This window comes from Echinops telfairi, unplaced genomic scaffold, assembly GCF_000313985.2.
Source record: "Echinops telfairi isolate 266 unplaced genomic scaffold, ASM31398v2 ScPeMD7_60;HRSCAF=208, whole genome shotgun sequence".
NCBI lineage: Eukaryota > Metazoa > Chordata > Mammalia > Afrosoricida > Tenrecidae > Echinops > Echinops telfairi.
Window position 1 is genome coordinate 25,524,713 of NW_022103958.1, and position 16,219 is coordinate 25,540,931.

The window sequence follows — 16,219 nt, forward strand, 5'->3', positions numbered from 1 at the left end:
TTACCTTCAAGCCTTTAAGACCCCAGATGCTATATCTTTTGATAGCCGGGCACCATCAGCTTTCTTCACCACATTTGCTTATTCACCCTCTTTGTCTTCAGCGGTTGTGTCGGGAAAGTATTCTTGCATTGAGGGAGTACTAGAATGGAGGCCCAATGTCCTTCTGCTACCTTAATACTAAACCTATAAATATATGCACATAGATCTATTTCTTTTTAAGTCTTTATTGTGAATTGGGTGAAGGATTATGGAGCAAATCAATTGTCCATTCAATTCCCATACATTGTGCTTCAAGTCATTGACTTTAATCTCCACAATGCAAAATCCTTTATCCCACTTCCTACCCGTGTACTTGCGTATCCCATTTCCAGTCTTTCTTCTTCCCTAACCCTTCTGAACTTTATCTGAAATGCTGGATTATCCTAAGGATTACTTACCTCTTTAGTGTAATTGTTCCCTTGATCGACCTATTTGACCAGTAGTGAGATTCAGCTGGTTCGTAACAGCCAGAACTGATACCTAATTTTTGGTTGAGATTGGTGAACCAGCTGTTAGAATGGTACTTCTAATCAGGGTTCTCTCTAAGGTGGGTGGCTGGACAGCTGTCCAAGGTGGAGCTCACAAATTTACATTCCTTACTCTTTTTTTAATGTTCATCTATGCAACTGCATAATCTAAGTGTCCATAATAATGTTCATTCGTTCCATCGGTATAAAAATTAGACATAATTTTGCTTGTAATATTTATCTATTAATTTCATTAAAGTGGTTATACTTTTGATGAAATACATTTTTATTCCCTTGCATGTTATGTCAGTATATATATAAATATATAACATAAAGAGAAAAAATTGTCAAACAACCAGAGGGTAACATGCTGTCATTCATTTCAGCTTTGTGTTGTGCCCCCAAATTTTCACAAGATATTTGAGTCAATTATGCAATTTGTGAAAGTGTTCAAAGAGCTAAACAGATAGTCAGAACAATTGCTGTAAGTTCAGCAGAAATGGAAAGGAGGGATATTTTTCTTTCACAAAAGAGAAGTCGCTGGTTTCTAATAGTTCAAACACAATGACTAATGTCTATTTGGCCTAACTCTAAAGGAATGGAACCCTTCTCTTCCAGTGAAAATATGGTCAAGGATAAAACATACAGCCAGCGATGCTTGGATAAAAGCAAAGAGTATTGCAAGCCAGGATGCCAATCAAGAAGCAATATGGAAATATCTTAAGTAACAGTTTTATTTTTGTCAGGTATTATTTAATATTTTTTCATTAATATTTTAAAACTTTCTTACAACATAATCAAGTGTATTGTTCTTATTAACTGTGTGAAATCATAAACTACTTTTGGGTACATACTTTTTTTATACTTAAAATGGTCATTAGGGCAGAGAACTAGTTGTTAAATGATGTACACTCCACTCCTGTGTTTGACTGAGTTTGGTTCCTGGCCTGAAGTGTGACTAAGGGCCCTAGTCTTAGTCTCGATCTAGGCAGAAAACCTAGTCTTCAGTGGTTGCTTTCTCAAGGTAGATGGCCAGGTGAGCTTTCAAGGTGCCTTGGGTAAACTCAAACCATAAATATTTTCTTTAACAGCCACCTACTTAACCAATTTCATCACTGAGGGACTGTTATCCAATTATAAGGGCCGCATCTGAAGTTTGTTCCTAGTTTTAGTCCAGCAGTGCTAGACATGTATTAGCATACCATAAGTATTTGTTTGATGTATCAGCCTGTAACAAGTTACTTTAGGAAGGGCTTGAGGCTTAGATGGTACAGAAGGCTGGAACTGGAGGCATTGTTTTCAGATATTCAGTGCTCCCTCAAAGAACCAGGCCAAGAACCTTTTACACTCACTGGCTTTCATCTTGAGAACATCTTTGTAAAGATGGGATTGGCAATACAACCTATTCATTTTTAAATTCAAAGAAATGAAATATGTGTGATGTACTATATAAGCCTTCATCAGGACTCACCAAAGCAAGGACAATGAGCATCTCAGAAAGGGACAACATTGTGTGGGAAGGCAAACCTGGTTCAGAGCGTCAGAAAGGAGCGCGGGCATGGACCGAAGGCGCACTTGAGTAAGACAGTCCAGTGCTGCCCGGGTCACACTTTGTGGAAATGAAAATACGTACAAAACGAAAGGTAAATAATGCCTGAAATTAGTGTCTTTCACTTGCTCTTAAGACAATAGACAGAGATCTATAGAGGTGGCAATGATGGAGACTTTTAGAATAGGTGGCTTGGTTAAGTCCACAAATTTATGGTTTAATAATATGTGAACTCCCAGAACATCAGCAAATGATATCTGAAAACATGGATACCTTTTCCATGGAGGCAGAGAAGTGATGAGACTTAACAGGAATGGGCCTTCCATAGCTGTCAGTGGGAACTATGCTACACCACGAAGGACAAGGCAGCGGCTCGAGAAGAAACTGAGACCAGCATTTGTGTTTCTAGATACCAGCAGAAGCCTTCTCCTCTAAGATTTCATGTAGGCCTCTCCGGGTCATTGACTGAAGGTACGGAATTAAGGAACGCTCATCCATGAATAGGTATTAACAATGAGTGTAGTTTGGGAGAATATTTATTTGGGCAAGAGCACGGTAGGTATTATGCACTCTGTTAATTTTGTATACTTGTGTTTGGTGTCTTTAGTAGTACAAAAATATTTAAATCACAAGGTTGGTGATGTCTGGATGTTTTCATAATAGAATTCTTTAATAAAAATGAGTAAAAATCTTCAAAAGCCTACAAACCCTTTCCTAGGCATACTGAAGGTTGAGGCATGAGACTCCATAGGAAATGGAGCAAAACCTATTTTATTTTATTTATTTATTTATTTATATTTTTGCAAAACCTATTTTATATGAAACAAATTGAAATGCAAAGATTAGTTGAGACAAAAGCTTTAAAACAATTAGTCTTATTTGAAAAAAAAAGTTTTATTTGATATGAAAACTAGGTATTCCAGACACTCAGATATGGAGAGCAGGATTAGACCATATGCATGACCAAATCAAAGGGGAGCTTTAATTGGACATGAGAAAACACTGTCATAACATCTAGAAAGGTGGCAGTGTGCTCATATAATTACAGAGAAAATCATACTCTTAGTAAAGAGTTATGTGTTCAATGTCAAAGAAGTTAGTACATGATTAATTTGGAAATGGTTTCTGAGCCCAAATAAACTTGCAACAACATACTAAACACACGAATTGCAATCTTGCTAAGATTTTGATAGGAGATTCAGTTTGCATTTCCAACGCTCTGTCTTAGGATACGAAGCCTTGACATGACCACGTCCCAGTCAGCATATGCTCCTTCTAGAAGGCGAGATATCTCCGTTCCTGCTTCATAGCTTCGGCGGCCGTGAAGTAAGCGCCAGTTGTCAAAAGTAATCACATCACCTAGATTGAAGAGTTTTCAAGATGAATAGCAGGTGTTTAAATAAGTCCCATAGCTAGAAAATTGAACATATCAAATACCCCTGCTACTTGGTTTACATCCAAGCCAAACCAAAACCTGTGGGCAGAATAGAACTGCTCCTGTGGGTTTCGGAGGCTGCAAATCTTTAATGGGTGCAGACAGCCTCTTCTTTCTCAGCTCTCTAGCAGAGGGTTGGTAGTTTCAAACTGCTGACCATGTGGTTAGCAGCCCACCTCCTAACCCACTAAGCCACTAAGAACCCGTGGTTCACATCAGTAAACAGTATATTTATTTCTTCCCATCAAATGGTGCATTAGCTTTTTCACCGAAGTCAGCTCACTGGACACAGACTGCTTAAGACTTGATGGCATTTAAACTACACAGCTTGGTAGTACTTTTATAACTATCTTGTAAAACATATCAGTGTAAACCTTTTGCATTACTCCTATTGAGTTTTATTTATCTTTTAATTAGCCATGCCTCTTCCCAGTTTAACAGATTCAAATAATTATTAAAATAGTGACATTCTTAGGATACAGCATTTAATGTACTTTATTTCTAGCCTTCCAAAGGACCCTAAGAAGAGATTATTATGTCACTACTGTATCCACAGACTCCAAGAAGTTAAGGGATTTCCCCTAAACTACTAGAGTTCAGATTCTAATTCCTATCTTCTTGGAATTTTCTCCCATGAATTTTTCATCTGAGTATGTGACTGTATGATTTTGGATTTACAGAGGTTTCTAGTGCAACTTTATTAAACCAAAAAAGCTATTTAACATGTAATCACCAGTGGAAAGTCTTACTGTAGGCCAAGTCAACAGGAGAGAGGAATTGTTTTCTGGACTTGATACAAAAGAGTCAAGTTTGATGGTACTTTCTGGAGTAGAAATGATCCTAAAGCCGTATAAAGCTTTGTGATCTTTCATTTCAAGTAGCTGACATATTTCAAGTGCTATTTTATTTCTGGTAACACTATCTTGGCAAATAGGTTTGATAGAGAACCATTATGTACCTTTTAGTGAGAATTTATGGATCATTATTACTTGTTTGCCAGGATAAGCATTTTCTGGAAAGGCTTATTTTATATTGCCTTTATCAGGGTATATGGTATCCATCTGGCACATGAGATTTTTATCTGGTCCATCATTTTTCTTCCAAGTATTTATTATTTAGGTTGGAGTTTCTTAAATTCTAGTGTGCTTAAGGATGACCCTCGGTTAACTGGCAATTCTTCATGACTAATCTAAGTGTTGGTGGTTCAAGGCCTCTGAGCAACCAAAGAAAGGCCTGGCGACTTGCTTCTGTACAAAGTATTTTCAAGAATAGTTCTACTGTTTCACACATGGTTTGGAAATAGAGTTGACCTAACTACCTTTTCTTGTCAGAACGTATGGTTAAAAATGAGTATTTTTGAGTCTGGGGAGCCCAGGAATCTGCTTAGTTAATCAAGCCTCTTGTTTATCAACAACTTATCATAAGAATTTCACATGACATACTTTAGAAAAAAGAACTTCTGTGGATCTCACTTGTTACATTGATGAAAAACACATCGTCCCCCCATTTAAGAAAATGTATTCACTGACCCGGATGCATCTTGAAGGTGAACTTGAATTCTTTGCAGTTCATGAGAGCAACGAACTCCTTCAAAGCAGCATAAAATGGCTGTACCCTTTCTACAGGCACATCAAATATCGTGTCTCTGGTGGCATTATTGAAGTTGATGCGAACCACTTGGCCTTTATCATCTAACCTAATTTTTTAAAAGGAAACAAATGCATAATTCATAAAATATCTTTTTATATTTCACTAGATCAACTTATCTTGGAAGGTATTTCTGAATGACAGCATTAATGAATCTAAAACCATGTACAAAAGACATAAAGGTTACCTGTGATATGATTTACACATTCATTTTTTTCATTCACTCATTTAGCAGGCGATTTTTGAAATCTTACCAGAAGTGCCCCAAATTCAATTTAATTAGAAATAACTGTTACTAAGAGGTTCAATTAAAGTTGTGCTATGCTTAGTGAAATCCATTCATTCTTTGTGGGAATGCCATTATGATACTGCCTATTACATCACATATTATAAGGGTCTGCAGGCAATAAGTTGTTTTTGATTTCAGAAATATTTTTAATTTTGTAACTGATAATGCTCCCTCTTTGCTTTGGTATCTAAAAGCTCAGAGCTACAATTGAAATCCGTCAAGAGTACATGTCCTGAATTTTATGTGAATTGTAGCTATTGTTGTTAGGTGCTCTTGAACAGGCTCGCGTTAATCGTTTCCCACTTACAGCAGGATGCACACTGTCGGCCCTGTGCCATCCTCACAGTGTTGTATATGTTGCAGCCGCCTTTGCTCCTATGCAACATTCTGGCTGTACTTCTAAGACAAATTGAATTTTTGTTTAGGAGATCCACAGTACTTTCAATATTCTTTGCCAACACCATAATCAAATTCATCTAAATCCATCTGCTGTCTTCCTTATTCATTTTCCAGCTTTTATAGACCCATGATTCAAAGTAACACAACGTGGGTCAAGTGCACCTTAGTCCTCAAAGTGGCAGCCTTCCTCTTGGATGCTTTAAAGAGGTCTTGGGCAGCATATTTCCCCCAGTGAAATACACTTGGTTTCTTGACTGCTGCTTCCACCTGCACTGATTGTGGCTATACGGAAAATGAAATTCTTGGCAACTTCAACCTTTCCTTTATTTATCATTGCTCTTTCTCCTACAGCACGCTCTACTTTTATTACTCTTTCTCTCAGCACTCTATTTTTCTGTTGGGTTCTAAAATTCATTGCAATAGCAAAACAGACTTCACTTATAATACTCATGATTATGAGGATTATTAGGAAAATTAACAGGTCAGTATTTAAATGCTAAATGCCCTGAATATAGTTGTTCTGTCAGGACTGCTTCTTTTCTTCCATGCCTATGGGCAGGTCTCTCTGGCTCTCAGCTGCATAGTCTGGCCTTGGCCCTGGATGGGCAGTGTTATGAAGCTCATCTAGGTCTGCCAATAAATGCCTAAAGGGCATGCTACTCCACTGTACACCTGAATTGGAAGGTACTCAGCTCCAGCTCTGTGGGTCAGCAAACCCATTTCCCTCACTGAGCTGCTCAGAGGGACCCCATTCCACAAGCCAGCTTCCCAATTCAAAGTGCTGAGCTTTTACTTGCTTTGTGGCCTGCAAAGTCCACAGCTCTGTCTCACACTCTGGCTCCTGGTTTCGCTATTGGTTTTTGGGTTTTTTTTGCTGTTCCTCCTCTGGTGTCAAAGATGTCTCCTGGATCAACAAGGTTCAGTGTGTAGGAATCTCTCATCCAAAGGTATGCTCCACTCTTGGCTCTTCTTATGCTGATAGTGAGATCTCCTTTTTCTGCTTCTGAGATGGCTCATTTCATGCCTAACAGAATGGCAACCACAATGAACCCTGTTAACAATCACTCACAGCTGAGTCATATAACCCAATCAATATGTAATTTAATATGGCCAGGGGAGTCATATCAAATCATTCATTGCAATCACGACAGTCTCTTGGTCCTATGTTAAGGATTTTTGGTTTCTTTACCTCAAGCTGAAGTCCATAATGAAAGCTACAGTCTTTGATCTTTATCAGCAAGTACTGCAAGTCCTCTTTGCTTTCAGCCAGCAAAGTTGTGCCATATACGTATGGCAGGTTGGCAATCAGCCTTCCTCCAAACCTGATGCCACATTCTCCTGGTTATAGTCCAGTGTCTTGGTTTATTTTCTCAACATGCAGATTGAATAAGTATGGTGAGAGGATGCAACTCTGATACACACCTTTCCTGATTTTAAGTCATGAAATATTCCCTTGTTCTTTTCAAATGACTGTCTGTTTACGAACAGGTTCCCCAAGAGAACAATGAAGGCTTCTGGATTTCCCACTCTTCGTGAGGTCATCTGTAGTTTGTTATGATCCACATAGTCTAAGGCCTTTGCATAGTAATAAACAACAAGTAATTATCTTTCTTGTATTCCCTGTTTTCAGCCATGACCTATCTAGGATCAGCAATGATATCCCTTGTGCCATGTTCTTTTCTGAATCTGGCTTGTGTTTCTGGCACCTCCCTTTCAATGCAGTGCTGCAACGGTTGTGGAATTATCTTCAGCAAAATTTGATTTGTTAAGGGATATAGTGATATTGTTTTATGATTTCTGCATTCTGTTGGGTTACCTTTATTGCTAGCTGACTCTATGCAAGTGATTTTGTTTTGCTTTTTATAATATTTGTTATACATTTTTTGAACCAATAATTATAGTAGGGACTGTCAGATGTCCCTACTCACCCTGTGTTTCTCTGTTACTAAAAGCACTTGAATGAAAAAAGTCACTGCAATTTGCTCAGCTATTTTACCGTTCCTACCCTCCCTTTCTCCATTGGAATGCAAGACAAACAAGGGTAGAGCTCCTTTGGTTGTTTGGTGACCAATGTTTCCCAGGCATCAGAAACAGTGACTGGCTTTAAAAATACTCATTAAGTGAATAAACGGAGATTATATGGGTACACGAGTAGGATGGATTCCTATACTGTGGACTTGATTACATACCAAATGAGTTATTTTCATATTATTTGGCTATTTCTTTTTTAAAAGAACATAAACTCAATTCTGAAATTGGAAGTGCTCCAAATTTTCATCAACTATGGTATAATTAAATAAGCTATGTTTTAGGAACACAATGTGAAATAATTATCAAGTAAAAGATCTTTGTGTCCTTTGTAAGTACTTGGAAACATTGTGACAGAAGAGTGTTAACTGGAAAAGATAGAATGTAAATTTTTAATGCATGGGATGCATACTTTAAGTTGGCTTACTATTTTTTATGGAGGTAATCTTATTTCCTTTCTGTTCACATGGTTCTGGTATAGCTGACCCTGCTTCAAAGGTCCAGAGATAAATATATAATCTAGGTTGGGTCAATTGGAATTATCTAAACTTTTGACTACAGTGATGGCTTCAAAGGTGGATATGGACCTAAATGTTTCTCTAGACTTGTATCAAGGCTATTGGAAAATTGGTGTTTTTCTTGTACTGTGATCATGAGCACTCAAGATGTGAACTTGAAGCTTCTATGACACGTTATTGAGAATGAATCCAACACAGAGAGGGATACAATCAAAAGGTAAAGGAACAAGCAGGCAATTTCAAGGGGCACAGAGTATCCTTTGGCCTTACCTCATCGGAGTTAGAGTCTTTCACTTCTGGCTAAAAAAATCCTGACTAATGCAATTACATTGATTACAACTATATATAACTTATTAAAAGATAAATGTAGAAAATATCTCTTTCTGTGAAAACTGCGTATGGATTTTATGGCACCTTTACTCTTAATTGCAAAAAAATGGAGGCGATTATGATGTCCTTTGACAGGTGAATGGGTAAACAAACTAGGTGCATCCATGCCACAGCACATTATACAATGATAAGAGGAAATAACCTACTGAACTAGGAAAATCATGTAGTTGTTGTTAGGTGCTCTCAGATTGGTTCCTGTGCATTGAGACCCTATGTTCAACCGAATGAAGCATTGTTGGGTCTTGTACCGTCTTCACAATTGTTATATTCAAGCCCGTTGTTGCAGCCACTGTGTTCATCCAGCTTTTCAAGAGCTTTCTCTGTTTCACTGCCCCTCGACTCTACTAAGCACAATATCCTTTTCCAGGACCTGGTCTCTCCTGATGATATGTCGAAAGTACCAAGTCTGGCCAGCATCCCTTCTAAGCAGCATTTTGGTTATACTTCTTCCAAGATAAATTTATTTCTTTTCTCGGCAGTGCATGGTACTTTCAAGATGATTCACCAGCACCATAATTTAAATACATCAATTCTTCTTCGGTTATTCTTATTCAATGTCCACCTATCACATGCACAAAAGGAGACTGAAAATACCATGGCTCAAGTCATACGGACCTTAGTCCTCAAAGTAGTACCCTTGCTTTTCCAATACTTTAAAGAAGTCTCATGCAGGATATTTACCCACTGCAATATGTTGTTTGATTTCTCGACTGATACTTCCACAAGTATTGCTTGTGGACCCAAGCAAGCTAAAATCCCTGACAACTTCCATCTTTTCTCTGCTTACCATGATGTTCCCCATTGGCTCCATTGTGAGGGTTTCTGAAGGCGGAGCTCTTTCAGTCCGTTGGCCAGGTAGCTATTGTCTACATTTTGGGGTAAAGATGAATGAGTACTTCCAGTGCTTCATCATCTTGTTGGAACACTTCAATTGGTATTCTGTAAATTCTTGAATTCTTGATTTGGCTAATGACTTCAGTGAAGCTTGGATTTCTTCCATCAGCATCATTGGTTCCTGTTCATATGCTACCTATTGAAATGGTTGAATGTCAAGTATTTCTAGTACAGTGACTCTGTGTATTCTTTCCATCTGTTTTTGATGCTTCCTGGGTATATCCATAGTTTACCTATAGATTCTTCCAATATTGCATCTTGAGGCTTTAATATTTTTCTTCAGTTCTTTCAGTTTAAATATACTGACTTTATTCTCCCTTTTGACTTTCTAATTTCATTATAATACTTGTCTTCTCAAGTTGCCCTTTTACATTTTCTGCTCAGTTCTTTGACTTCATCACTTTTTCCATATGCCTTAGCTACTCTACAATTAAAAACTAGTTTCAGAATCTGTTTTGATATCCACTAGGATGTTTCCTACTTTCCTTTCTTTTTAATGACATTTTGCTTTTTTAATGAATGATGCTCTTGATGTCTGCCCACAGCTCATCATGCCTTCTGTCATTAGTGTTCAATGCAGAAAATCTGTTCTTGAAAACGAGATTTGGATATACTCTTGGTTACACTCGTGGACTTGTTTTAGTTTTCTTCTGCTTCAACCTGAACACATATATACACAAATATTTGCAGCTGTTTCTTCTAATGTTGAGCCATGACCCATTAGCAAATGAAGGTCCTGAAAGCTTTACTCCATCCATGTCATTATGGTCGACTACTTTGAGAAGGCGGCTCTTCCTAAGTCATAATATGAATGCCTTCCAGCCTGAAGGACTCATCTTCTGACACTCTATCTAACATTATTCTGCTGCTATTCAGAACGTTTTCAGTAAGTGACAATGCTTCACTGCTGTCCATAAAGTTTTTTGTGGCTAATTTCTCCAAAGTGGACAGCCTATTTTTGCTTCACAGTCTGTTCTCAGTCTGCCAGCTCTGATGGGACCTACTGAATTTGGATGCCTCTGAGAGGACTTGAAATCAGTGACATAACTTCCAGCAGCACAGGTACAGGCAAGCCACCATAGTATGACTAACTGACAGCTAAATGGTGGACGAACCCTAAGTGCATATTGCCAAGAGAAAGAAATCAGTCTGAGAAAATATAACATAATGTATGATTTCTCTTATATGGCAATATGGAAAGACAGAACTAAAGAGACATCACAAACGACCAGTGGTTGTCACCAGTGAAGAAGGAACATGGAAGGGAAGGAGGATGAGGACATGCATGGGGCATTTTGGGGCGTGGTGATACAATTACATGTGATATATAATGCTGGACATGACAAGACATAGGCTTGTTAAAACCATAGCACTGTACAACATAAAGAATTAACTGAGTGTAATCTATGAACTTTAGTTAATAGTGATATAACTTGGTTTATCTAGTGTAGCAAACACTCCACAAGAATGACATATAGTCAAATTAGGAACAAATATGTAGCCGGGTGAGGGCATCTAGGGGAACTTTCTGCATACCACACAATTTGCTTGTAAATGCCTCTTAAAAAAAGTCTAGTAAAAATAAAGGTTTTTAGGTCTTGTGACTTCTCTTATGTTGAGAGAGGTCAGGGCAGCCATGTAATGTGATCAAGAATGATTTTATAATGAAAATTTCTTTTTCTCATTCACTCTAAAATTAGATTTAAGAATCAATGAATTATAGCAGCACTCTGGGCTTAATCAAAGCTCTCTCCTGTGTAAGCATTAGGTTAATGAAATTATTTTGTCAGTATTTGCATGGCATTTTTATTGGTAGGATACATTTATCCTTACTCTATAATTTTGTGCTTTGATTGTACGGAGAAATCACAGTAATCTACTCCAAGGTCGGTAAAATCCACAAAGGTGGAGGACAAAATCCGGAAAGCCTGCGGATTTCTTTCTTGGAGCTTTTGGCAAACGTTGAACCCATCTACAATTTCAGTATCCCCACCAGTAACTGTTTGCTTCATGCAGTGCAGAAGCTGAACCTGGAAATGAGAAAAGGAGATATATGTTTTAAAATGATATGCAAGTACTTTTGAGACACCATGTTAAAGAAAGATTTTTAAATTCTGAATGAACTAAACTGTTTAAAAACTCTGTCTCTTTTCTGGGCTGGGGCGGGGTGGTGGGGCAAGGAACTTTTAGTCACTGCCCCGTGCATTGCAGTTCAAACCTAGTGGCAGACACAGGCATTAGTCAACAAAGGGTCCAGATGTAGAAACTGCGGGAGGTAAGCAGTTCATACCACAGTAGTTTGGGAAGGATTTAAAGTGGAGAAAAAGGAGGATGCTTATGTTTCGCGTAGGTAGAATAAAATGAAATGCAAATCTGATGACAGTGCTAATGAGCTCATTGCGATCCAAAAGTCTGGATCATAAATGGGAGTTGTAGATGAGTTTGGAGAGGAAATCTTGGGTCTCATGATTTGGGTCTTGACTAGCAGGTGGGTGTTTTGAATTTTCTCTTATGTGCAAAGGGAATCACCAAAGGCTTTGGAATATTGTCAGAACTGAGTTCTAGGAATATTATTTCCTTCTTGCGACATGAAATGTATTATATGTGTGAGAGAGAACTGCTGAGATAGTGTAAAGGCCTATTTATTTTTCAGATGTAAAAACATGATAATAAATGATGAAGGTTGCTATCAATGTGAATAAACCCACATTTATCTTACAGATTAGTTTCACAGTTGATCATGGGTGACAGAAAATCTCTGGATCATATTTAGAAAAAATAAAATTGTGTGTCCCATCCTCCCATGCCCCACACAAAAATTCCACTGTCATCACTTAGTTCAGAGAAAGCACGCAGTGTTCCACAATCAACAAAACTACTGAAACCACATGAAGCCAAGTGAACAAATCATAATTTGTTAAACTAGAAAGTAATCAGGGAATTTCCTTTTTAAAGGATATGCTATCCCTATTTTCAGTGCAAAAATGTCTAAGTGAAATAACAAAAATCTCTATCTTGAAAATCCAGTAAGAGTGGAAAATCTAGGCAATCCTCTCATTAATGAAGGGTAAATGGGCCAAAGCCAACTATTATTATTATTATTTTAACATCATGCTGACTGACATTTTCTTGCCAGTAACTTTTCTCTCTGCCCTTGTTATTTCCCATTGTTCTTGCCAACATTAGCTAAACTACTGGTTTAACAAATTATGATTTTATATATGTGATTTATATATGTGAATAAATGGTTTATATATATATATAAATATAGTTATTCAAAAGAAATGAAAATTCTTTACAAATGTAGTGAGACTCTCCTAGGGAGTTTGAAACCCTACCCAGAGGATTGCCCTCTTGGAGGAGAAATTGTATAGATCAGATGGCACGTGGGTTATCCTCTTCCTTCAGTCCACACTCCTATGTGATGCATTAAAAAAAAATTCTCCTGTATAAGGGAGAGTCTATTGCCCTGTCTATTGAATTTGTCCTAGGCTTGTGACTTGCTTTGATCAATAATCATTGCTGATGTGAATTTGGGCTAGCCTAGGCCTTCCAACATTGCTTTGAGTGGTCCATCGCCAGGGAACTGCCAGAGGTTCAGGCTGGATTCAGAAGAAGACATGGAGCAAGAGCTATCATTTCTAATCTCGGAAAGGTCTTGGCTAAAAGCTGAGAATACTAGAAAGATGTTTACATGTGTTTCATTGACTATGCAAAAGCATATGACCGTGTGGGTCATAACAAACTATGGATAGTTTTGAGAAGAATGGGAATTCTAGAACACTTCATGGTTTTCATGTGGAACCTATCCATGGATCAAGAAGGAGATATGATATATGAACAGGACAAGGGAATATTGCATGGTTTAAGATCAGGAAGGGTGGGAGTCCGGGTTGTATCCTGACTTCTTCAGTCTGTATGCTGAGAAAATAATATGAGAAGTTTTATTTTATGAAGAATGTGGCATCAGACTTGGGGGAAGGTGTATTAACAACCTTCAATAGACAGATGACAAAACCTTGCTTGTTGAAAGTGAGGAGGATTTGAAAAACTTGCTGTTGTAGATCAAGGATTACACCCTTCACTACAATTAGATGTAAATAATTAAATAAAACTCCTCGTAATGGGACCAATAAGTAACATCATGATAAATGGAGAGGAAGTTGTAAAAGATTTCGTCTGGCTTGGCTCCAAGATCTGTGCTCATGGAAGCAGCAGTCATGAGCTCCAATGATGGGTTTCACTGGGTAAATCCACAGCACGAGACCGTTGAAAAACATGGATGTTACTTTGAGCACTAGAAACTGTCTGACCCCAGCGTGATATTTTCAGTCATTTCATATGTATGTTGCGAAGCTAAGATTTATTGTGCCAACCTGGACAATAAACACATGTGAGATTAATTGAAGGGTGGAGAGATAAATGGCTCTGTGAGCCTCCCCTGTCTTGTTCTCTGGTCTCTTGCTTTTTGATGGTCAGATCAGGGTGCAGCTGCCTTAGCTAGTTCTCTGCCTCAGCTGGCAAGCCTCACTTCCTGTGAGACATCCCTGAGGAGAAGCCACATGGACCTACCCTGATGCAGCCCTGGGTGCTGGAGCAGCTGTGTGGAGACCCCTCCCAGCGCTGAGATGCTTACACGTTCACTGATTTGGCTTTCCTCCTGCAGTTGGCATCATTACGTGTGTTTTGCAAGTTTGAGGACTTTGTAGATCGGTGTCGGACATATGGGCTAATGTCAGACTTACGGGCTTGGACTGGATTGGGTTGGGGTGCTTTCTTTTTTTGTGTGTGTGGGGGGTGCTTTCTTAAGGTACACTTACCTTTTATATAAAACTCTCCCTTATGTACATATGAGTTTCTGTGGATTTGTTTCTCTAGTCTACCCAGACTGACGCATATGTGAAAGGTAGACACTGAGAAAGGAAAACTGAAGAAAAATCTATCTATATGAACTATGGTGTTGGTGAAGAATACTTCAAGAACCATGGACAGACAAAAGAACAAACCTATCTATCTTGGCAAAAGTACAGCCAGAAGGCCCTGGGAGGCAAGTATGGCTGACTTCATCTCACCTACTTTAGACGTTATCAGGAGAGACCAGTCCCTGGAGAAGGACATCATGCTTGGTAAAGTAGAGGGGCAGAGAAAAGGTGAAAGCTCTCAAGATGGATTGGCAGAGAGGCAGAAACAAATGGGCTCAAACATAACTACTGTGAGGCTACACAAGACCCGGTGGTGTTCTGTTCTGTCATACATACGAGGGTGGCTGGGTAGGAACTGACTAGAGGACACCTAACAACCTCAGGTCTTCAGATATCTCGCAGACTTTGGCTGGATCTCTAGAACAAAGATTTGGTTTTTGCTGGAGCATGCTAGGCTGTGGAGCAGGGAAAACCAGCTCAGCAGAAACCACGTAAGCCAAGGACTCCTCACCCTCTTCTGCAGTTGACTGCAGGCATATGGACTTGGACCAGAAGGACTGCCCTGCTTACTTTAGCCCAAATTGGGAATTCATAAGCTAAGAAAACATTGCTGTTTGAAGTCATTAAGTTAGGAGTATGTGTTTATCATACAATAGCTCATTGATACAAATTATGGCCCGGTGACTTTGTAGGAAAGCCCTACCTCATGATTCTGGATTTTGTTTTCTCGCCACCTCTCCCGGAAGTGTTATTTGTGCTGAGAGACCCCCAGGTGTACTGCTGTTGTGAAATCTTTCTTGGCAAGCCACATGGTACTGATGATTACTTTCAGGCAGAAATAATGGAAAACATATTTTTAAATGTATTAAAAATATATATTTTTAAGCTTTAAAAACCATTTCTTTGTTTCTTCCTGGAAGTAATTCCTGGCACCTTTTGGTTTCCCAAGGGAGAGAAAAATGAAGATTAATGTTTTTCATACCAAAAGAAACAGACTTTGATGTTTACCAGGCTTGGGAGAGCAAGGGAAGGAAGAAGGAACAGTAGACCAGAGGGCAAACAGGTAGGTATTAACTAGAGGGAAGTTTGGGGAAGTTTCTACAAGAGAAAGAAGAGAGGAAAAGGGGAGGGCAGAGCAAGTTTGGGGGGAGGTTTGATATGTTGTTTACATCATTGAATTAAAAAAATGATGATATGTTGTTGTGTTCTCTTTTGCTGTTTTGTGTTACCATGCCTTGTTTTTTGGTGCATATTATTATCTCTTCAGATCTAGATAAGATGGGCTGGATGAACAGTCTGGAGGAGAAAACAACGGAACCGATGGTTCTGAGGGGACATGGGTGAGGGGGAAGCCGGGGAAAGGAGGTGGTGTTGACCAACCCAGGGACAAGGGAACAACAAGTGATCCAAAATTAGTGGCAAGGAGAGCATGAGAGGCTTGGTAGGGATTCAGAAAAGGCAACATAACTGAGAGAAATTACTGGAACCCAAATGAAGGGTGAGCATGATAGTGGGACAAGAGGAAAGTAAAAGGAAATAGATGACAGGGGAAGGGAGTAGAAAGATCCCCAGGGAATGATGAGGGTGGACATTGGAGACAGGGCATGGTGCCCCAACAGGCTGGACTGGAAAACACAAGTTT

General features: G+C 38.8%; 1 protein-coding gene across 1 annotated transcript in view; it reads right to left on the reverse strand.

Annotated features, from left to right (window-relative positions):
* Positions 1–3,023: 3,023 nt before the first annotated feature.
* BBOX1 (gamma-butyrobetaine hydroxylase 1) overlaps positions 3,024–16,219 on the reverse strand; it is a 71,185-nt gene continuing 57,989 nt past the window's right edge. The window contains exons 6-8 of the mRNA XM_004708401.4: positions 11,489–11,685; positions 5,020–5,186; positions 3,024–3,414 (exon numbers count right to left, since the gene is read on the reverse strand). Of these exons, the coding sequence (XP_004708458.1) occupies positions 3,254–3,414; positions 5,020–5,186; positions 11,489–11,685 (525 nt within the window). The 3' untranslated portion in view covers positions 3,024–3,253. The remainder of the gene's footprint in view (positions 3,415–5,019; positions 5,187–11,488; positions 11,686–16,219) is intronic.